The sequence below is a fragment of the Trichosurus vulpecula genome, chromosome 3 (assembly GCF_011100635.1).
Source record: "Trichosurus vulpecula isolate mTriVul1 chromosome 3, mTriVul1.pri, whole genome shotgun sequence".
NCBI lineage: Eukaryota > Metazoa > Chordata > Mammalia > Diprotodontia > Phalangeridae > Trichosurus > Trichosurus vulpecula.
The window spans coordinates 314,028,375-314,051,978 of NC_050575.1; the positions used below are offsets into that span (position 1 = coordinate 314,028,375).

Sequence of the window (23,604 nt, forward strand, 5' to 3'; positions counted from 1 at the left end):
GTTCTCATGGTCTAGAATTACAAGGTCCAGCAAAGTGACTCCTCTAATCCAAGAACTATTAGCTTTGCCCATACCTCAGTGGTCTCTGTTACTCTCCTCGCTTTTACTAGTCCAGTAAAAATGGCACCATACAGTTGGGTGATAGCATTGCTACCAGGGATGGGTGTGATGGCACAGGATATAAGGATATAAGGAAACATTACATGCCCACACTGGCGGTGTGTGTATCTGTGCCCACGGAATGAAGTGTAATCTCTTCAGGGGCCAAGGCCCTCTGCAGTTTGGTGGTCCTCTACCTAGCCAGTCTTACCTCCTATTTCTCTCTTCCACATGCTTTACTCTGCTCTAGTCCGGGTGTTCTTAACCTGGGGCCCATGGACTCTGAAGATTTCTGCAGATAGATTCCTGGAGGTCCATGAATTTTCACTAATTCTTGGTTTCCTTTGTAATCCCACGTATAGTATTTTACACATTTAAAAACATTGTTCTGATAAGGGATCCAACAAAGGGATCCATGGCACAAAAAAGGTTGAGAATCTGTGCTCTAGACAAACTCTCAACGTACCTTGCACTTTCTCTACACCTTGGTTCATGTGTCCTTTGTGCTTTGTACCTGTTAAATCCCTACTCATTTTAAAAAGCACAATGTAAATGCTCTCTAAGCCTTCTCAAAGCCTTGTCTTCTCCTCAAAGCCTTCTGTGATCCCCCTTAACAGGGATGACAGGCTCCCCTTCAGGGAACGTATACACTCTGCCCCACCCCCGATACTTTTATCATTTGATCAAAGGTGGGTTATTGTTGTCTGCATGTATGTCTTACCCTTCTACTCCGGAACTCTATGAGGACTGTCACCAGCACCATTATATTCAGTACCTTAGGCACTCATTATATTTGCTGGAGAAGGCACAAGGTGACATTTGTTTGCTCAAACCATAGTTTTTCCAAGGTAATTTACTGCTACTTTTTTCTTCTTAGGGTTACCGAACAGGCTACACCTATCGATATCCTTTTGTCCAAGAGAAGGCAAAGCACAAAAGCGAGGTTGAGATCCCAGCCACTGTCACGGCCTTTGTTTTTGAAGAGGATGGAGCACCCATCTCCACTCTGAGGCAACATGCTCAGAAACAGCAAAAGGAGAAGACCCGTTGGCTGAACAGTCCCAACACGTACCTTCGGGTCAATGTGGCGGATGAGGTCCAGAGGAACACGAGCAGTTCTCGGACCAAAACAACAGTAAGGGTTGAAGAAGGAGGGCAGTTTTCACTTGCTTAACCACAAAGAGCACTGCTGACCAAGTGTCTGACCCTATTCATTGATGAGGCTGGAGGCTAGCAGATCCATGCTCACCCTAGAAATTATTTAAGCCATTATTAGATTGTACCAAACTCTGTAGTGATGCTCTGTCTTACATAATGCCAAGCTCACTATCATTATCAAAGAGCTGGCTATATCTGTCCCCTAGCTTGCCTTTTTTGTGGATAGTATTCCCCATCTAGTTAGTCTAAGATCATAATCTATGCGGATTTATCTCTTTAGTCTCTTGGCTCAGAAACCATCCACTGGTGCTCTCTTCCCTTGTTTCTGAGTTTCAGTGGACTTCAATGGACATGTGAGCATAGCATAATGGAATTGATAGCAAAAGTTTTACTTATATCCATAGAAGTAAAATGAATAAAATAAATTAAAAATAACTTTTGTGCAGCCTCTATGCCTATGGCCTCTCTCAGACCTAGATAGCCTATAACTGAGCATAGGCTTGTCTCAGACCTAGGGATATAGGTCAGGTGCTCAGATTCAGACCCTTCCATCAGGTACTCCCACTAGGACCTAGCAAGTATCCTCCCATTGCTTTTCCACTCAGGCCTTTGAAGTAGTGTCAATGTCCAATTATCTGAAGGAACTTGGGATCTCGAAAGCTGATTCTCCTTCCATCTTCTCTTTTCTGATCACTCTCCTGTCACTGGTTAGGACCTTGAATCCTGCTTTCCAACTGCTTCCTTGGGTATTTGGTTCATTGGCCAGTCTTTTTACATCTTCCGCCAACCCCAACATACTCCCTGATATTCCTTATGCAAGACAATGCATCTCTGGATTCCAGGCATTTTCACCAGCCTAACTGAAATTCCAGGCCTGGAATTCTCTACCTCCTAATCTCTACCTCCACTTCCCTGGTTTCCTCCAAGTAGCAGTAAAATAAAACTAATCCTGTTCCCCTTTAATTCCTTTTGCTGATTTTCTCCAATTTATCTTGTAGATAGCTTGTTTGTACATAGTTGCTTTGCATCTTGTTTCCCCCATTAGACTGTAAGCTCCTTGAGGGCAGTGCCTGTCTTTGCTAGGCACATAGTAGGCACTTAATAAATGTTTATTGGCTGGAATGTATAGGGCCCAATCACTTCTTTACTATTTGTTCATCACTAATGAAGTAATGGAATGGTCTTTAGATTAGTCGCAGAGATGAAGAGTTTCTTCCATGCCTTCCATTCTTCATTCTTGTCCTTGAACTCTCCATGCCTTTCCTGGCTTAAGTCATTTTTTGCCTTGGAGTGATGACTCCCTGACTAGTTGGTTCTTTCCCAGTTATCAATGTTGAGGCCCACAATAATCCTGTTGTGGCATTTCCTGTAGAGGAAAGTTCCACAAGTGCTATTATCTCATTTTACAGATGAGAAAGATGAGATTCATTGTGGCTAAAGAACTTGCCTTTGGTCATATAGCTGGTATCACAGGTGGTAAATTGAACTCGGCCCTTCCTAACTCCAAGTCCAAGCACTCTAGACGGTATCCTATGCTACCTTATATATGCTTATGACACTGAAAATGGGCCTACAGGCAAAAATCTTCATCACTCAGGCCAGAGGTTGCCAAATCCTACCTTAGGTGATAGATCTAAAAAGAAGCCCAGGGAGAGACAATAGTACTGATCATCTCTGAAGGACAAGCAGATTGCCGATTTCATGGAATGCTGTCTTTCTGAGCATCCTTATTCTTTTGCCTAACCTTGTCTGTGTTGTATTTGGTAGTGGATGAAAGCAGACGAGGTGGAGAAGTCTACCAGTGGAATGCCAATCCGAATCGAAAATCCAAACCAATTTGTGCCTCTCTATACGGACCCCCAGGAAGTGCTGGAAATGCGAAACAAGGTAAAATGATGCCTGGTTATCTTCTCCATTCATGTCTCATTTGGTACTATTTCAGGACTTACAGTTGTGGTTTTCAGGATGAGCCTGAGTCCCTGATGCCACAGGTTCTTTATGAAGTGAGGATGTCTGAAAGCTGCATCTGAGAAAATGAATGCAAATGGAATTTCTATAAATCAAATTTTATTGTTCCATTGGCATATGTTATGATTTCACAAATGACTTGTTTTCATTTTTGACTCTGCCTTACATTTCAGTTGCTCTGGTCTCAAATAGTATTTCTTGAACTGTCTGAGTAAAAGGCCAGTTTGCTAGGACCAGAAACCCCACAGAGAATCTACCCATCTGTTCCCACTTGGCATCTTGCTTCTCAAAATCTCAGTTCATGAATATTGCAAAATACTTCTCATCATAATTAAGTGATTACCTTGAAAACAAAAATAGATATTATCTAGTAAACAAAACATTCATTCATCCATTCATTCAACAAGCATTTATTGTGCAAAGAGAATTGTACTTGTTAGGCAAAAAAAAATTAGTACACAGTCTCTGCCCTCATAGAGTTTATAGTTTAATAGGTGGATAAGATATATACGGCATGGAAAAAAGAGAATAAAGGTCATATTGGGGGTAGGAAGAGGTAAGAGCATAGACTAGGTTCAATAGAATATAGGGCATGTAAAGGAGAGTAACATGAAATAAGCCAGGAAAGATAAAGTGGTGTCAGACTGTGGAGAGCCTAGAATTCCAGGCAAAGTAGTTCTAATACATTATATTGGAAACCACAACAAACTCAGAGACCACCTAGAGGACCTTCATGGACCACACAGCTCTCTAGGTCACACTGGAGAACACCACTTATGTATCAGGAATGGCAACTTTAAAAGGGTCTACTATCCCATCATGGTGAACTAACCACTGGCTTTCTGTTCTTTCCCTTTTCAGATTCGGGAGCAAAATCGTCAAGATGTGAAGTCAGCAGGTCCTCAGTCACAGCTGTTGGCTAGTGTCATAGCAGAGAAGAGTAGGAGTCCGGTTAGCAACCAAAATTCCTTTCTGAAGTGGAAACATTTTCCTTCCATTCTGTTGGTCACAGCTTTTAGTGAGAGAACAAAAAATTGTGGGGCAGAGGAAAGGAGTACCAAGTCTCCTAACTCATAGGAGTTTAGATTTTTGTAACTAGAAGGGGCATCAGAGGTTATGTACTCTGATCCCCTCATTAGCCAATCAATCAATGACCATTTATTAAATACCTATCACGTGCCAGGCCCTATGCTAAAGCAGGAGAGATACATGTTGCAGATGAGGAAACAGAGGCTTAGAAAAGTTAAATGACTCATCCAAGGTCACACAGGTATAAAGTAGGAGAGTTGGGAATCTAACCCAGATGCTCTAATTCCCAATTCAGCACTCATTCCTCTCTATCACTCTCCTTCTTCTCATGCCTGCCTCTCCCAATTAGTTCCCCTATGACTGTTGGGTGAGTCACTTCTACTCCCACTTATCCCAAAATCTTATCCTCCTAATCTATCTCAGGGTTTTTTTGTTTTGTTTTTTGAGAACAAGAGAAGCCATTTAATTATGTAGGCTACAACACATGATGCAGGGAGAACATTTTTCTTCTATCTTCCTCCCTTCTTCTCTTCTTAAACCACAATTCTGGTCTAGTTTCAACCTGAGTCAAAGCTGAGTCATGGAGAGTTGTAGTTGTCAGCATCCAGACCCTGAATCTTCTGTGCAGTCACTATGCTGTGAGGTCTGAGCTCAGATGCCACGGGAGGAAGTAGAGACACAGAGGCATCAGAGAGTTCCCACAGGATGGGGAAGGGGCAGTTGACATCCTCACCTTTGCCACTTTAGCCCCAGAGCTGTCTTCCCTTACAAGAAAAGTTCTTAATCTTTATTGTAACATGGACCCCGTTAGCAGTATGGTGAAACCTATGGACCACTTCTCAGGACAGAGTTTCTAAATGTGTAAAATAAAATGCAGAGGATTCCAGAGGAAATCAATTCTATTGAAATATAGTTATTAAAAACATTTTTACAAATAAGTTCATGGAACTCAGGTAAAGAATCCATGTCTTAGAAGGTATACCTAAGTCTGGACCCCAGTATTCAAACTAGAGAATCAGGCTCATGGTGGTGAGTGAAGGAACTTCTCCAGATCTATTGTGATTGGGCCTCCAAGTGGCCAGTAGAAATAATACTACATTTGGAGTCAGTGAGCCTGAGTCTGAATCTGGGCTCTGCCACTTTCTACCTGTGAGATATTGAGTAAGTCACTTTTCCTCACCGACTCATCTGCGAAATAAGGAAGCTAGACAAGATGATCTCTGAGGTCCCTTCAAAGATATGATCCTACGGAACAAAAAGTAATACATTGTCATTTTAATGCTTGAGCTAGGATAGTATTTAGCAGAAGGGAGAAACGTTTTTGATTCTTTAGACAACAGTTGCTACTTATTACCAGGTCAAGGAATTTTACCTAAAGGTAAACAAAAGTTAACACAGGAAATTTTTCTGTCCTATATGGTAAAATAGGATCGATTAATATTTGCAAAACAACCTGAGGTTCCCCCAACATGTTCCTTTCCAGGGTATAGATGGTTTGGAATGCTGAAGCTACAGTGACTTGGTGTATTTTGCTTATGAGTTTCAAATAATTGCAACCCAGCCTCAGGATTTGGTGTGGTCAGGAAGAGCAGTCAGCTCAGGGGCCCAGGGGAGAGAGCACTGAGCTCGGAGCATGAAAGTGCTCATTTTAAACCTTAGCTCAGATGCCTTCTTGCCATGTGACCCTTGGCAAATCATTCATCTGCAAAATGAGGATAACAATAACCGACCTCCAGGGTTGTTGTGAAAATCACATGAGATCATCTATGTAAAGCACTTTGCAAACCTTAATAAATGGTTATTATGAGTTGTTGTTAGTAGTAGTATTATTAGTATTAATCCCAAAGCTTATATGCCCTGGTCCTTCTGAGATTCCGGCTGCCCACTGAGGTCTGAGCTGCTTGGAGAAGGGCTGAACAATGTTATCCTAGCTAAGAAATGCAAAATGCAAAAGTACAGTTTTAGAGATGGGTCTTCTTTAGTCTGTGACATATTTTGGTTTTGTTCTTTGACATTAGTTTGACAATCCTGCTTGATCTTGGAGACCTGAAAGCTTTTAGGAGTCAATGTCTAAGCTTGGGTGGTAGTGAAGTGTGGATGGTAAAGTCAGCCCCTGGAAAAAATACCTTGAGCTGCTTATTGCCCAAGAAGCTGCATATTGGTCTGGCCCTGACCAGATAACTGGGATGTGGGCCACAGAAACCTCAGAGAAAGTTAGTTGGAAAATTAATTAGTAGATTTGTTTCTCCATGTTCATTGGGTGTGATATGTATTCTGTGATTAACTTTCAGTCTACAGATAGCCACCTGGCCTCCAAGGGTGACACAGATACCAAAGACGACTCAGAGGAAACAGTGCCTGTGGGACCAGAACCCCCCAATCCCTTCAGCCAACTCACTGACCAAGAACTGGAGGAATATAAGAAAGAGGTGGAGAGGAAGAAACTCGAACTTGATGGTAAATTGCGATCCATCATGATTATCACAGGGATGACAAGGGTTCCTCAGAGGTATTCCAGAGCAACAGCATAGTGAAGGGGTAGGGATGGGGGTGGGGAGAGAGAACAGTGGGTTCCAGTTTTGCCACAGACCAGTTGTATGCATCTGGGCAAGTCACTTAATCTCTAGCTTTAGCTTGCTCATGTATCAAATGAGGACACTAAACCCCACCATATCTCCCTTTATCTTTTTATGAGGCTAAAATGGGATCATAGGATTTAAAGCTTGAAGTGACCATAGACTTTATCTAGTCTAAGATAATTTTACAGATGAAAAAACTGAGACCCAAATAGAGGAGTGACTGTCTAAATGGATGTGAAAAGACTCTGGAAACAAATGTTATTTATAATGTTAGTCCTATTTCCACCCACCTCCTCAGATGGGAGAACATTCAAGTCATTCCAGGAAACAGATTCTATCCTATTGTTGAAGCCTTCCGGAAAAGGAGATTCTACAGCCTTTTTCATTCGTCCATGGAACCAGCAATCCTTCATTATCAGGATATTCTTCCTTAATTAGGTTAACCTACCCTGACACACCTGCTCCCTGTTTCTTGTTGAGATGGATGAGGGGCACTATCTTGTTTGTTTCTTTTTTTTTTTTGATTCCTGGCAGACCCCAGGTGAAGGGAAGAGGAGGAGGAGGAGGAAGAAGAAAGAGGTGGAGGAGGAGAAAGAGGAGAAGAGGGACTGTGTCTAGTTTATAAGCACTGATGAATACATGTAGGGCATGCTGTCTATAAAAATAAAGAGTGTCAGAGCTGAACGTGTACTTAGGACAATGAATGTTAGAACAGTAAGAAATTTTACAACATCAAATATCTAAGAGGCCTTAAAATATAGAATTTAGGTTAGGATGTTACAGTATAAGGGGACCATATTAATGTCAGAGCTGGACAAGACCCTGGAGAACACAGAGTATTAGAGCTGGAAAGAGTTCTAGAATGTAGGATGTCAGAACTGATGAAATTCTGTATTATAGGACATAGAGGGTGAGGATGGAAGGGATCTTAACATATTTAACCAAGAATGTCAGAGTAAAGTCAGTCAATGAACATTTAATCATCATTTAAGCACTTACTCTACGCTAGGTTCTGGGGATACAGTGACAAAAATGAAATAGCCCCAACACCCAGGGAGTTTCTATTCCATTTGGAAAAGAACTCTAGAATACAAAACCCAGAATGTCAGAGATAGGAAGGACCTTGAAAATCTTATCATTCAATCCCCTTGTGTTTACAGAGGAAGAAACAAGGGTCCAAAGAGATTGTCAGGTGTTTAAAGTCAAGAATCTAATAGTAGCAGAGGAAGGAAGAAGAGCAGGCAGGTCTTCCACCTCTTAGTCCTTTGCAATACGTTCATTAAACCACTCCTATCTCACTGGTCAGCACCCCAAACCCAAATTAATCCAATTGACCCTAATAAAAACATCCTGCCTCTTTTTTCCAGCTAAACCTCTCAGGTTTTGATTGTCTTTTACTCCTTCCTAACCCCTTTAGCACTCAGCACTGGTCCCAATACCTTCCTCTTTTATATTCTGCTGCCAGAAAGGTGATCCATCTTTCTGTCTCACTGGGGAGGCCTTTGGTAGAAGTATACAGAAACAGATGATGATGGAAAACTCAGTGCACCTGGTACCCAAGTGCCACAAGAGAACTAATTTGTCGTGTCCAGGAGTCACTTTCAGAAGAGTATTTGCCTGAGTGTGCTCTGCTGAGCCCTAGGGTCCCATACAATATGGGGATTCCAATGGAATGGGGGTTCGAAAGAAAAGTCTGATGTTATAAGTATTTCCCCCTCTAAAAAGTTAAATGTTGTTTAAAAAATATGGCTCATTTGCGGCAAATTTTGGATAGGAACTACAACCGTGATTTCATTGGCATAGAGAATTCAAGGACGAAAACCTCTACCAAAGCAAGTTGACACTTTCTCTGCAACTTTTCTGCAGAAAGTAGCCCAGAGAAGTTGTGTCAAACTCAAATAGAAACAGAGGCCAGTAAACCATGTGTAAAGGATCCCTGTGGGCCATGTGTTGACTTAGAAAACCAAATATATTTATATATTTCTCTTTTCATTAGTACATCAACATGTTAACATCATATAGTAACTACATTTCAGTCTGGTTTGGGCAATGTTGTGAAATGCTGTGAGCTATAGGTGGCAGCCAGCTGAGTATTTAACACCTCTGGCCAAGAGCACTCTAAGAGATTAAGTGATAGATATCCCTAAGGACACACAGTCAGTAGGTATCAGAGGCATGACTCAATCCAGGAGTGAGGTCTCCACAGCTCCAAAGCCAGTTCTCTACATACTACATCATGCTTTCTCCCTTAAATGTATAAAGAGGCTTAGTCTATTTTTGCTGCAAAATTTCCCTGCCCATCCTCCATCTTTATCTTCATAATATTCCATATCCCTAACCCAACTGTGTCAATATTTAGGTTTCTATCAATATATTTCAAGTCCTCCTAAATGTTAGCTGGCCAAAATAGTTTGGAAAATGCTGATTTAGGGTAAATTTAGAATTTGTTGTTTGGTCGTTTCAGTCATGTCCAATTCTTCGTGACCCCATTTGGGATTTTCTTGGCAAAGATGCCAGAGTGGTTTGCCATTTCCTTCTCCAGCCCATTTTACAGATGAAGAAACTGAGGCAAACAGGGATAGGTTGACTCCAGGCCAGGGCATTGTATACATTGTGCCACCCAGCTGCCCTAGATTTAGAATGCTTAAACCTTAAAAAAAGTCTGAAAGTGAAAAAGGATTTATTAAGCACTTACTATGTACTATGTTAAGTGCTAGGATTACAAATAGAAAAATGAGATAGTCACTGCTCTCAATAAGCTCACATGCTAATGAGGGGAAAGAACACATCTGGGAAGATTCAGCTGCAAGGCAAATGGAGAGGCCCAGTAGTCCTTAGGAAGCAGAGGCTGGCTAGATGACAAGGCCCTGTGATTGCCGTGATATATGGAAAAGTTCTGAAATCAGAGTCATGCCTCGCCTGGGCATACCCATCCAATTTAGAAGGTATTTTATCAAGCACAAACTCCCTATGCCACCCTCCACCAAAGTCCTCCAGCCAGTATCTCCTGCCTTCATTGTAGCATGCAGAGAACTCTGGGCTCTTGAGAGTTGTACCAGCGGAGCATAATTTCCAGCAGGTACTACCAAAATGGAAAGGTTTCAAGTACAGTTCTGGCAATAGCTCAGAGATGTATCATCCAAAGCCCTGCTTAGTTAGCTTAGCTTGTGGAAGGGCTCACAACCAAAGTGTGTGTGCGCTTGTGTTGAGAGGGTAGGGGTAGCCGGATTGTTCTCCCCAGATGAAATCACAAACCCTCGAAGTACCGCATCATTTATGCAGTGCTAGGCTAGGAGGTAAGGGTTTTCAATGCAAATAAGACACAGCTTCTATTCTCAAGAAGTTTATAATTTCATTACATAGATGAAAACATGCACATATGAAATGAATAATGATATAAGAGGTTATATGCTAAATGCTAAAATGAATGGTAGAAATAAGAGGCGTTTACCACCTGTGTGGCCTTAGGCAAATCATTGGACCTGAGTCTCAGTTTCCTCATAAGTAAAGTTAGGGACTGAACTGGATGATCCCTAAGGTCTCTTTTTACCTTTAAATCATAGAACCCTGGCAATGGTGTGAACCAAGCCACACAGCTGGCTGTAATGTATGGGAGTATCATTAAGAACCCCCAGGAAATAGGGTGAGGCAGCAGACTATAGAAAGCATTCTTTGTCAAATGGTATTCGTGAAGGCCAGAATTTGAAAGGTGATCAAACATTTGTAAACTGTAAAAATGCTACAGTACATAAGAATTATTGCTTTGTGATAATTGTTATTGAGATTCGGCAAGCTGTGCTTTTGCAGTCTTTATAGGGGAGGGCAGAATGGGGGCCTGGGGGTGAGGAGGGGTCTGGCCCGCTGCCACCTGGAAACTGCCTGTGAAGCTGGTGATGGCGTCCAGCCTGTTCAGGGGTACCACTCTGACTGCACATGACATTCAGCGCTCCACAACTGGGATGTAAATAGTGATAAAGAAAACCTTACCAGTTCCTAACCCTCCTTATTTTGCTGGACAAATGTTCATATTCGAAAGAATGAGTAAAGCAGAGTTTTCCTTTAGCATTAATAGACCCCAAGGCATACAGGATCAAAAATGGTCCTGATTCCTTAGGGTGACAATGACCTGAAAAGTGGCCATTTATTGTTGTAGTGTTTATGTCACCTTGTTCACAGTTTATACAAGTGCAACAGCCAATACAGATGTAATACCTCCTACAACAGCCCCTCCCATGGTGTGGTGACTCTCTTTATGTCAGAGTGGTAGCTAACATGGGGTAAGCAGGATTTTGTTCCACAGTGGGACGCTGAGATCTAGGGAGGCCCACTTCCTTCTGGGTATGGGAGACACTGCTTTTTGACTTGGAGGGACTATTTCTTCTCTATAATAACTGTGGTTCCCATATTTCATCTCACAGTCCTCCACTGGGCTTTGCACCTTCCCTTGCAACCCTCATAAGGGCAAAGTCTGGACTGTCCCTTCTCCCATCATGACCATACCCTATGATCCAGCTTTTTTCTATACTCCCAGTCCTAAGACACACAGTTTTCCCCAAGAGAAAAAATTCCCTTATGTCCCATCCCAATTTTTCCCTAACATGCACCCTTACTTCTTACAGATGACCTCACCTCTGATCCAGGCCATCTAGCATGATTTCACTCATCTGCTTCCATTTTCAGCCCATTTTCTATCTCTTCGTATATCCTCTTATCTTTCCCTCCCAGCTCAGAGAAGGGCATTTCCTCTTCTGCATAGCTACTTCACTCAGATATCTGGCATTATTTTTAAAGTGAGACTATTCCAACAAAAAGTGGCTCTTTATTTCTGTGCTGTTCACATATTACCTTCTGCTCAGTTATACAAATGTTGCCAGGATCTGCTGAGCTGCCAAAAGGATGCTGTGTCCTCTCTTTCTGCCTCTTTCATCACTTTATTCTGTTCTGAGGGTAGAGGAGAGGTTTGACTGAAGGAAGGCATGCACGGTCAGTATAAAGTGAATATGGCCTTCTTTACTACAGTCCACAGTTCTTTGGAACAAGGGAAAGGCAGTATGGTATGGTGGAGAGACAAAGGCCAACCTGAGTGAGAATCCAAGATGTGTGAGTGCTAGTCTTGTCTTTGCTATGTACTAGCTACATGAATACTCACCTCTTCAGTGGCTCTTTTCATCTACAACATGAGGACTTTGGATTAGATGATCTCTACAGTCCTGTTGAGCTCACGTATAGGTTTCTAAGATCCCACTGCCCCCAGTTTGAATATTCTGTGAGTTCTCTCTCTGCCCTTGCCTTAAAGCCTGAAGGAACCAGTTTTTATAACCAGGACTTTATGATATATTTCAATAATGAGAGTCCTTTTAATGAGGTCCAAGAGGAATCCCTCTTATATTGAATCACACTCTGTGAAGGTGAAACCTTCCTCCTGGACTCTATTTCATTTTTCCTCACTATTAGAAAATTTGCAGATGACAAGAAGATGGGAAGTGAAAGAGACAGCTAATATTTTGGATGACAGAATTGAGCCTCAGAAAGATCTGAACAGTGAATCAAATATAAGAAGATATCTGATAGTATTAAATGTAAATTCCTACACTTAGGTTCAAAAAATGAATTCTATAACGCAGAAGCTAGACAATAGTTCCCATGGAGGGGGTTGGGAGGAATCCTGGGATTTTAATATATTTCAGTCTCAATGAGTTAACAGTGTAGTGTAGCAGGCAAAATAATAATGTGGTCTTAGATTGCACTAAGAGAAGTAGCATCCATAATGAAAAGTGGTAGTTGCATTGTATTCTGCTCTAGTCAGATCCCAACTCTGGTGTTAGGTTTACTTCTGAGCACTATTTTAGAAGAAACATTGAAAAGCTGGAAAATAACCAGAGGAGAATGACCAAGATAGTGAGGGAATGCAAAACCACACCATGCAAATAGCACTTTAAAAATCTTTAGAAAATAAGACTTAGAGGGAATATTCAAACACTTGAAGGTCCATCATGGTGAAGACTTATTGCTTGGCTCCAGAGAGCAAAACTAGAATCAACGAGTGGGAGTGACAGGAAAGTAATTTTTCAGTTCATTAAGGGTAAGAACTTCTCAATAATTAGACCCAATCATTGATTCAATCCAAAGGGGGATTATTCTGCCTTATTAGGTGGCAAATCCCCATTGAAAGAACTGTTTGAACAGAAAGGTTTGATAAGGAAGCTGTAGTAAGAATTCATATTTTTGATTGAGGTTGAACCAAATAAATAACCTCTGAGGGTCCTTTCCAACAATGAGATTCCATTATTCTGATTCTAGCTTCCTAACCAGCCTCACTGCCTCCATTTTTCCCCCTTCTCATTCACCTCAATCATTCCAGATAAATTTTCCTAAAATACATCTTTCACAAAACCTAAAATGGTTCACTGCTCCCACTCATTTTAAGGCCAAACTCCTTAGCTTGACAGCTGGGTGATGCAGAAGACAGAATGTTGGACCCGGAGTCAGGAAGACTTGAGTTGAAATATGACCTCAGACATTTAGCTGGACAAGTCGCTTAAACTCTGCCTGCCCCAATTTCCTCATCCATAAAACGTAGATAATGATAGCACCTATCTACCAGCATCGTTGTAAGGATCAAATGAGATATTTGTAAAGCACTTGATCAACCTTAACGTGCTTATAAATACTGTGAACGTCTTCATTGATCCCACCTAATTTCCCACTACTTCTCAACAAAACTCTGTCGAGCTATTATCCATTCTATCTCCTAGACTAGCATGCTCAAACACTTATTTTGTGACCTTGAATGGGCTCTTCCTCCATCACATCCCCGAACATCCTCCAAATCCCAGGTCAAATCTCACATCTGAAGGGCTGTCGTGCATAAAAGGGATGAGCTTATTCTGCTTGCCCCCAGAGGGTAGAACTAAAAGGACTGGGTAGAACAACCAGGGAGACAAGGATAAGGAAAGGCTTCAAACAATTAAAGTTGTTTAAAGAGGACTCTGTTATCTCGTGAGGTAATAGTGAATTCCCTTTCACTGGAGGTCTCCAAGGGGAAAACAAATGACTACTTTCCAAATAATTTATAGCTAGATGACCCCCCCATGTATATGTACATATGTATATATGTGTGTATGCATATATTATATATATGATCGTATATACATATATACATACACACATATATGATTAGATGACCTTAGAGGTAATCTAATTCAAGCTCCTCATTTTGGGAACTATTGTGGACAGAATTCCTGCTTAGCTAAAGGCTAAACAAGGTGGTCTCTGAAGCTCCTTCCCATTTCTGTGATTCTAGATTTTCTAAGTCTGCCTTCCTTCATGAAGCCTTCTACAACTACTCTAAGCCACACTACACTGTCTTCTCCATTCTAGCATTTGTAGTCTATTCAGTTCATCAGGTATTTTATGAAATACCTCCTTGGTTCCAGGCCTTGGGCCCAAGTTGTGAGAGAGCCCTAATTCTTGCAGAGAACAAAAGAGCTTTCTGCAGGGAGGTGTAGGTGAAAGAGGCAAGCACCCCAGGCATGAGGGGCACAGAGGGGAGAGAGGGAATATAGTGTATGCAGAACATCAAGTGAACCTGTTAAAGTCCTTGGCTCTCGGGTGACTTATGTTGATCTCTGGTTGTTTCATGGGCCTATCTCCTGTCATGATCCTCCCTAGATGGGAAATATGTTCTGCTTCTCCTTGCTTAGTGCTAGGCATTCAGGAGATTCTCAGTAGAAGACTTGCTGACTTGACCCTCTTGAGGGTCTGGGCACTTGGCAGAGAGGACAGAAAATATATAGAGAGGAGGTGATAAAGGTGGGAAATACAAACAGGCACATTTTTATAAATTTATATGTAGCAGTGGCTGTCTCTCACATTTAGCATGGAGGAGGAAGAGTTTGTGGTATAGCTCAAAGGGAGGCAGAATAAACCTTTCTAGCCTTTTATCCCCTCACCCTTCTTTAATTCCTGTCAAGAAAGGAAGCCCTCGGGGCAGCTAGGTGGTGCAGTGAGTAGAGCACCGGCCTTGGAGTCAGGAGGACCTGAGTTCAAATTCGGCCTCAGACACTTTGACACATGCACTAGCTGTGTGACCTTGGGCAAGTCACTTAACCCCAACTGCCCTGCCCCCCCCAAAAAAGAAGCCTTGGTTGGGGCCAGAGACCACTCTGCTCTCATCAGAGAGAAGAGGCTCCCATTATATCTACTTACTCCTTTAAATATTATTAATCCAAGGGATATAGTTTTGAGGTTCAAGCTAAACTTCTGATTACTGTACATTAATGGAGAAAGGAAGCCCTAAGCTTTATATCCAGAACTTGACTCCCTTCTCACCAAATACCAGTTCCACAATGAACATACTTAGCACATAGTAAAGAAATCCATTTATCCAAGTTGATAGCAAAACAGAAACCAGACAAGGTATATATAGGAGAATATATGCCAGACAATACAGAATGAAGGAGCTCTCCCATGTGGAGTGAGGTGACTCATCTCAATCAAGAGAGCATCTCTGATCTCACCCAGTGGGGAATTTCCCAACGTCTCAAGAATAGCAAGCTGGGGATAGTGACAGGAAGGAGACTACCAACTCCTCTCAGTCGGCTTTTCCCAGTCTTTTTCTTTAGTGCCTGAAGTGGGGTTGGCATAATCTTGAAGCTCTTGAAGCTGGAAGCCATGAGCCTAAATGGACTCGAGAGATGGCAGAAACAAAGAAAAGGACCAGTTCTCACTTCTGCTCTTGACAATTCTGCCTCCACCTCTCACACAAGGATGGGGCGTTAATCAACAATGACAAAAGAGTCCCGTGCTAATGGCTTTTGGGACTTGGGTTACATATGAATGCTACATCTACCCTGTTTTTTACAGGAAGTTAATGACATTTGGGTTGGGAGTAAACAGATTAGACTTGTTCTATTTGGCCATACAAGGAATGATAGGTACTAACTGTAGAAAGACAAATTTAGGCTTTGACCCAAGGAAAATCTAATAATTAAAGCTATCCAGTAGTAGAAGAGTGCTATGGGAGAAAGGAAGTAAGTTTCCCCTCACTGGAGGTCTTCAAGCAAAGTTGGATGGTCACTTGTCAATTGTTGTAGGAGGGATTCTTTTAGGAGTATGGGTTGGAAAAAGACCTGCTGAGGCCCCTTCCAACACCGAAATTCTATCGTTCTATAACCTTTTGACATTAATGTCATAAAGGGTAATTATATTCACCTATAAAGTAGGTCACTTCAGAGACAGAAGACTGAGTTAGATTATAGGATTTAGAACTCACATCTTGTCAAACCATTTGTTTGACAGAGGAGGAACATAAGGCCCAGAAAAGGAAAAATGACTTTTCCAAAATCACACACATAGTAACACGATGTATTAGAAAGAACACGGGAGTTGGTGTCAGGTTGGCTGTGATACTATTACTAATGTGGTTTGGGGAAAACCTTTGGGCCTCTGTTTCTTCCTCTATAAAATGAGTTGGAGTAGATAAGGGATCAGCAAACTACCTCCAAGCTAAGAATGTTTTTTACATTTTTAAATAAAATTTTATTGTATTTAAAAATGTAAAAAAATTTTTAACTCATTGTTACACAAAAATAAGTGGAGAGAGGTACATAGTTTACTGAGTCCTGGAGCAGATAATCTGTAAGGCCTTCCAACTCTCAATCCTATGGTTCTAAGAAGCAGAATTCAGTTTCAAACCCAGAGCCTCTGAATCCAGATCCCGTGCTCATTCCATCATACCATATTGCTTCTAGTCTGACCCACTATGGCAATCCTTAAGTTCTTCTATCATTCAGCAGTTGTGCCCTGAATGCGGTGGATATTGGATGAATGTTTACTGACTGAATGAACATCAACAGCAACAGATTTTACCAATGGAACTCAATTGGCTAGGTTATAAATGATGCAGGAGACAGAATTCAGCTAAGGATCTTTCTAATTGCCTCCCCAGAGCTGACAGAAAAAGCTAAGTCCTGGCTGGGCCTGGTAGAACAAACAGGTGACTAGGTAGAAAGGAGCCATTTGTCTCTACTTTCTGTTCCATCTCTAGATGCTTCACCTTTTCTGCCAGCCTCTGACCATTGTTAACAGGTGGTTTTCTCTGTTCACAGGTGAGAAAGAAACAACAGCAGAAGAGCCTAGCTCTCCTTTGAAGTCTGCTCCTGCTTCTCCAGTGAAGAGTCCATCCAAAACAGAAGCAAAGAGTCCTGCCCTTTCCCCATCCAAGTCTTCAGAGGGTGAGTTAATGTCAAAGGGGGTGGGCTGAGAGGAAAGTGCATTCAACTGACCAAAGAAAGTCCCTGAATAGAAGATAGTACAGATGTGTATATGAATAGATAAGGAACCCGTAAAAGTGATATTCTGCCTCTCCTTATCTTTCCCCAATGAACTGAAATGAAGATTGCCAAGTATATATTTGTATTATTTGCAAACTATCATGATAGACTAAGAATTCATTTTGTAAAAAGAAAAAAATCGCAGTCACGGAAGGTTTCTTACACTAAGTAACGTATCACTGCAGTTTGGAATGGATTCTTACAGGTAAGAATGTCTAACCTCTGACTGTGCACACAGGACTAACACATTTCCCATAAAGAACATAATGCAGTGGAAAGAGCTGGTTTTGGAGTCAGAAGACCCATGCCTCAATCCTAGCTCTAACACATCCTAGTGGTGTGCCTACAGGCAGATCCTTTACCCTCTCTCTGAATCTCATTTTCCTTTGTGTAAAAGTGGAGGTAACAATATTTCTTCTGCCTGTCTCAACAGGATTTTGTGAAGAAAGCAATTTCTGAGCCTTTCAGTACAACATAAATGTGGTATTGTTCTTAATCTGATCTCTAGGGAAGAGTCTATAAACTACATAGAAAATCAGTTTAAAAGTCCTGTCAATGATGAGCTTCTTCCTGAAATCTAAATTCAGTTTCCCTCTTCCCTTTTAATTCCTTCCAGAATAATGAGCAAATGAATGTTTGACCAGCAATAGCAACTCAGTTTCAAATATTAACTAAGTCAACATAAGGTCACTTTCATCCATGCTAAAGAATCATGGAAGAAATCAACGTGCAAATAAAATTGAGGGCACTTGGATTCTGGCTCTGGTTCTGGCATTTAATTAGCTATATGACCTTAGGCAAGTCACCTTACCTCTCTGTGCCTCAGTTGCTTCATCTGTCAAATGGGGACAACAATGCATGCCCTATGTACCCTAAAAGGTCATTATGAATATAAAATGTCACAACAGGTTTAAAAGTCCTGTGAAAAACCACATGTGTATGTTATTTGTGTACACATATACATATATGCTCACATTCACATGTGTGTATATGTACATATATGTATTGTGTTTGTGTGTTTACATACACAGGGTGTACCAGAAGTCTCAGTACAGCTTTAAGCTATGGCTTTGTTATTACAATAAGTAGCATAGCAGTATTATTTTCTTCCCAATCGTATAACATGGTGACACATACATTTAGGTGGTGCCGGGAGAGAGAGTTCTGGGCCTGGAATCAGAAGACCTCAGTTCAGATTTGGCCTCAGACACTGACTAGCTGGGGGCCCCCAGGCAAGCCACTTAAATTTTTGCCTACCTCAGTTTCCCTATCCCCTCCCCGGCATCATTGTGAGGATCAGATGAGAGCAGAGTCATAAAGCACTTTGTAAACCGTAAAGCACTACATAAATGCTAGCCAAGATTTTATCAATTTTTGTATGAAATCATTGTTTTTCTACAGTGTGGTGCAGTGGAGAGACGCCAGCCTTGCAGTCATACTCAGGACTTATGTGACCAGGATGAGCTTACATAAACTTCTTTACCCATCCAAGACAATGGATAGGAGAGATGGGTTGTGATCAGCTTTCGGGGAGAAAGTCTCCACAAGAATAAAATCATAAAGTCATAGACTTAGAGCAGAAAGGGATCTCTGAAGAAATCTAGTTCAACCTCCTCATTTTACAAATGAGGAAACTAATGCCTAAGAAAGTCAAATAGCTTCCCCCAAAATCATAGATGTAAACATCAGGGGTAGGATTTGAACCCAGGCCTTTAGACTCCAGAGCCAGTACTCTTTCCATGATACAGGTCCTTGATAAATAATATAATTATTTTAAAAATACTATATAACACTATATTATACTTGTTACATTTATACGATAGGCAACAATAGATATGCTGGTGTCCATTTCTACGCCATGAACCCATCACCAATGTGGTTTAATCATCTTTACTGAGCTCCTTTCACAATATGAGCGCTTCACATTCCCCTAGGGAAAGTACCTCTAGCAGTGAGGTTCCTACCTCTTAAGAGCAAAGCTCACAGAATCACAGACTATAAAAAGCCAGGCAAGACCTCGAAAATTGCCTACATATAAGGAACCTGATGCCCAGAGAGGGAGAGTAAGGTCTTAAAATGCACAGAGAGCATATAGCAGAGCTGAACTCGAACTCTGGTTCCCTGACTCCACGTCCAGTGCTCTTTCCACATTTTAATAACATTCTATAAGTGTCCACCATGAATTGACTGTGTCTTAATTCAAGTCACTTCTGCCCAGGACTCCTTTGCTCCTTAAATCAGCAACTTGCCCAAGTATGAGCATCTAAGGACGCCAGAAGAAAGCAATCAGACATAGGCGTCTTTCTGAGACAGAGACAAGAAAGTTGATGTTTAGTGATTGTTGCTGTTGTTCTCCTTGTGTCTCATTGTGGTGTTGTCCAATTTGTCTCCACAACCTGTTCCTTTCTCTCCTCATCTGTGCTTTCATCAAAGGAGTTACCTCTGATTCTGAATACTTGTCTATGTAGTAAGTATAGAGAGGTTGTTTACTAACTGTACCTACCCTTGTGCCGGGGAGGGAGGACTTTCTTTGGCGACTAACAGGAACCACGGCTACTGAACTCATCGAAAGCAAAAGGACTCCCCTCCCCACCACCTTGGAGAATGTTGCCCTCTGGATATCCTATAACCCATACCCTGAAACCCTGGGCCAATTCTAGGAAGCCTAACACTTACCCTAAGATGCTGAGCCGAAGCCAAGGAATCCTTGGAGCTGTCATAGCTACTACATAAGGTTTGGGGCTGACCTGGTCTGGTCTGGCCTGGCTCTCAATTAAATTTGAGGAAGTGTTTGTAAATCACTGTGAGGAAACCAAAGGGTGAGGGGAAGATGTTCAGAAAGGAAGTTTAGTTTGTGCTCTTTGGATTAGGACACAGCAGGGGTAGAAGAAGAAGGGATGGCATTATTCCTTATAGATGTATACTGGAGTTTAGTTTCCCAAGCCTTTTCCTTTCCAAACCTCCTCAGGAGGAAGCTCATGCAACAGGACCTTTGATAGCACTGTGCCATCTTCACCAAAACACTACAAAGTACCAAGACAGAGACAGAAAGCGCAGGATTCTGTGCCCATCTGTGGCAAAGCTATTCCTTATCATGGTGTATGTGGTGACTGATGGGCAGAGGGCCTGAAGTCATCAGAAATGGGACTATGCTCTGCCAGCCCTCTTAATAGCTTATACAGCTGTGCAGGGTCAATGATTAAATAAAAAAAGAAAATAAAAGTTTATAAATGTGTAGCACTAAAAGCAGCATGGTATACTGGATAGAGAAGTGGCCTCAAAGCCAAGATGACCTGAATTCAAGTCCCACCTTTGTTAGATACTGGCTGTGTGACCCTGGGAAATTCACTTAATCTCTCAGTGATCTAGGTCCCTCTAAGACAATAAATTGCATATAATGCATCTACCTACATTGGTAGAGGGTGTTGCCTCCCCCGGGAGTTCTGTTTAACAAATGAAATCACAGGTTCAGTCCCCATCCCTGCCTATATGCCAAGCAACATTGTGATAAGCCTTGGGGACACAAATAGAAAAGTGAGATGGCCCCTACTCCTAAGGCACTCTACTAAGGAGAGATAATATACAATAAAAAGCTTCAGGGCACATAGCAAGTCCTGGTGGTCAAGGCAGCAGCAACAGCGGAGCTGGCAATGTCTTTTAGGCTTGATACAGCTAAGGTTAATGGCCCAGGCTTTTGTTCATATTTGGATCTCCCCTTCTGGCCCCCTTGCCATCAGATCAGGTTCTCAGAGATTCCTGAATGTTCTAGGCTATGTCCCAGTAGGAGCTCTTGTTCTTTGTTTGTCTTCCTCATGTCTTATGTCTCTCTCGCCTTGCTTCCCTATCATCCTCCCACCTTGAGTTTTCTCCATGTCTGTACACTCCTCTCCTCCTGCAAACTTGAGCATTTGCATCATGTCCCTTGCCAGGGAGGAAAACACCCACTGCCTTTGTGCTGTTCTCCCCCAGCTCCTAGAACCAAGGATGAGAGAAGACCATTCTCCATGGGCTGAGCTGGCTCACTGTTCAATTAAAGAAAATACGTGCTGTACAAATGAAAATAAATATAGAAAGGAAAGATGCTCTATTGAGCCCAAAGTTCAAACTACAAATCCATTCAGTAAAAAGTTCTCCAGTCCCTAGCCAGTGTTTGCTCTAACAACAGTGGAGTCTCACCTGGCAATGCACCTTAGCTGCACTGGGTCCTAAAGAGGTTTCCCCTTGCCCTGTTGCTATGCCCTCTGACCATCAGGACTTAATCATGTGTTCTGTAGCTAAACCCTCTTTGGTTTACTGGGCCTGCTAGATGCTGTGCCTGGAGTGAACAAAATGAAGGGGTCTGGTCCTCTGTGCTTCTGAAGACATAGACATGCAGGCTACCTGTTATCCCAATGGGATGTTTCTAGTTGCCCATGGGCTGTATCTCACTTCCTAAGAGAAGAGAGTATAAAGTAAGTGAGAGAAGTTCTACCTAGCCCCAGCTTGTCCTTTCCTACCCTGTACCCTGGGAATCCCACAGTCTCTCCTGGCTACACTATACTGCTGCATAGGTTCCCTTGGTCTGGTCCAAGAGAGCCATCACACTGTGATTTGTCAAGGCTTCTGTGCATTTTTTCTGTAGCCTCTCTTAGCAGCATGATGCCCAGAGGGAAGAAGGGAAATGGTGGACAACAGTCTACCTGCATTTGAAGTTTGGAAACTTGAAGCAAGCTCAGGGCCAAGAGAAACTGGTCCTCAGACAAACATATACAGAGTCCTGTCCCAAGTTCTGTGATGAATTGTCAAGAAGGCAATGGTACCTGGTATATGGACTCTGCATATACAGGGCCAGGATGGGGAAGGAAGTCTAAATCACTCTGAGAAAACCAAAGGGTGAGGGGAAGATGTCCAGAAAGGAAATTTAGTTTGTGCTCTTTGGATCAGGCCACAGTGGGGGTACAAGAAGAAGGGATGGCATTATTCTTTATAGATGTATACTGGTCTTCAAAGTTCTAACTCCCTATAATGATTGGCCTGGCCTTCTCCTTTCCAAATTGATATAGAAGCTACTGATTACCAGTTAGGAAAAACAGGGAGTCCTCTGTACAACTCTCCTCTATTGCTCTTCCAGCCTCCACTATGGAGAATGATAGACTCTTAGAATAAGCTCTCCCTATTCTTCATCCTCATCCTCATCACTAGTTCTCATCAAGCAAATATTTATTGAGTTCCCATGAATTTTATGGCACCATACTGGTTGATAGGGATACCTGAAAGTCTAAAATAAAATCCCCGCCTCCAGAGTGTGCTCTCTCTCTCTCTCCCTCCCTCCCTTCCTCTCTCTCTCTTCCCCTCCCTTCCTCCCCATCTACCTCTCCTTCTCTCCCTCCTCTCCCCGACCCTTCTCCCTCACTCTCTTTCCTTCTGCAATACATGTATTATATTGTATATACATGTGCACCTGTACATATATATACACACATGTATATTAAATTAAAAGTAGTACATACTTGGTGCCAAATGGATTACAGACAGTAAAAGCTACAGATCACAGAAGGTAGAACTAAAATGTACTTTAGAGATAATTTAATCCAACTCCTTCCTTTTATAGATGAAGAAAGAGAAAGTCACATAAGTAGTCAATAGATAAGCCAGGATTCAACTGCATATCTAATGACTCCAAATGCTATGCCAAATACCACTATTGTGTAGAAGTAATCACTGCAGAATAGGGAGATCAGATAAGGCCTCAAGAAAGAGAAAGGACTTGAGCTGGGCCTTGAGGAAAAGGGAGAATTTAGACAAGGAGAAAGGATGTGGGAAGCTTGGAGAATATCAATTCCCCAGTTGGAGCAAACCATTTATTCCAGTCCCTTGGGCAGAGGGCAAGATTTATGGAGAAGGTGGGTCAACTAGGAATTCAGAGATAGAGTATTTAGACACCAAAATTATTCATGGTCACGATGAACAAAGAGAAAGGTTGGGAACTGAGCCTCAGCAAGCTTGTTTTGTGATTGATTAGGATGGAAAGAAGTATTTCTGTCTCGCTAGCCTCTGGAAATCTCCAGTCATTCATTCATTCTTGTGCAAAACACTGTCATAGATACCAGAAGAAATTAAAAAAAAACTTGGAAAACACAAGATCCTTCACTTCAGGGGTACTATATATGACTCTATCTGTTCATAGTCTAATAGGGGAGAGTGAGACAAATATGTATTACTTTTACTTATGTCGTTCTTTTAACTTTTCAAAAGCATGTCCACATAAGAATATAAATTTAGAGCTGGAAGGGAAGTTAGAGTTCATCTACTTCACCACCTCCATCGTCATCTTATAGAGAAACTGAAGCTCAGAGGTATTAAGTGATTTACCCAAGGTTATAAATATAATAAGTGGCAGAGCCAGGATTTGAATTCAGGCCCTTTGACTTCAAATCTACTTCTCTCTTATGTATTAT

The 23,604-nt window shown here is 41.8% G+C and overlaps 1 protein-coding gene across 1 annotated transcript in view; it reads left to right on the forward strand.

Moving 5' to 3' along the window:
• The window catches only part of ADD2 (adducin 2), a 65,935-nt gene that overhangs the window by 34,403 nt on the left and 7,928 nt on the right, over nt 1–23,604 (forward strand). The window contains exons 9-13 of the mRNA XM_036752642.1: nt 977–1,234; nt 3,025–3,144; nt 4,087–4,176; nt 6,546–6,711; nt 16,943–17,068. Coding sequence (XP_036608537.1) covers nt 977–1,234; nt 3,025–3,144; nt 4,087–4,176; nt 6,546–6,711; nt 16,943–17,068 — 760 coding nt within the window. The remainder of the gene's footprint in view (nt 1–976; nt 1,235–3,024; nt 3,145–4,086; nt 4,177–6,545; nt 6,712–16,942; nt 17,069–23,604) is intronic.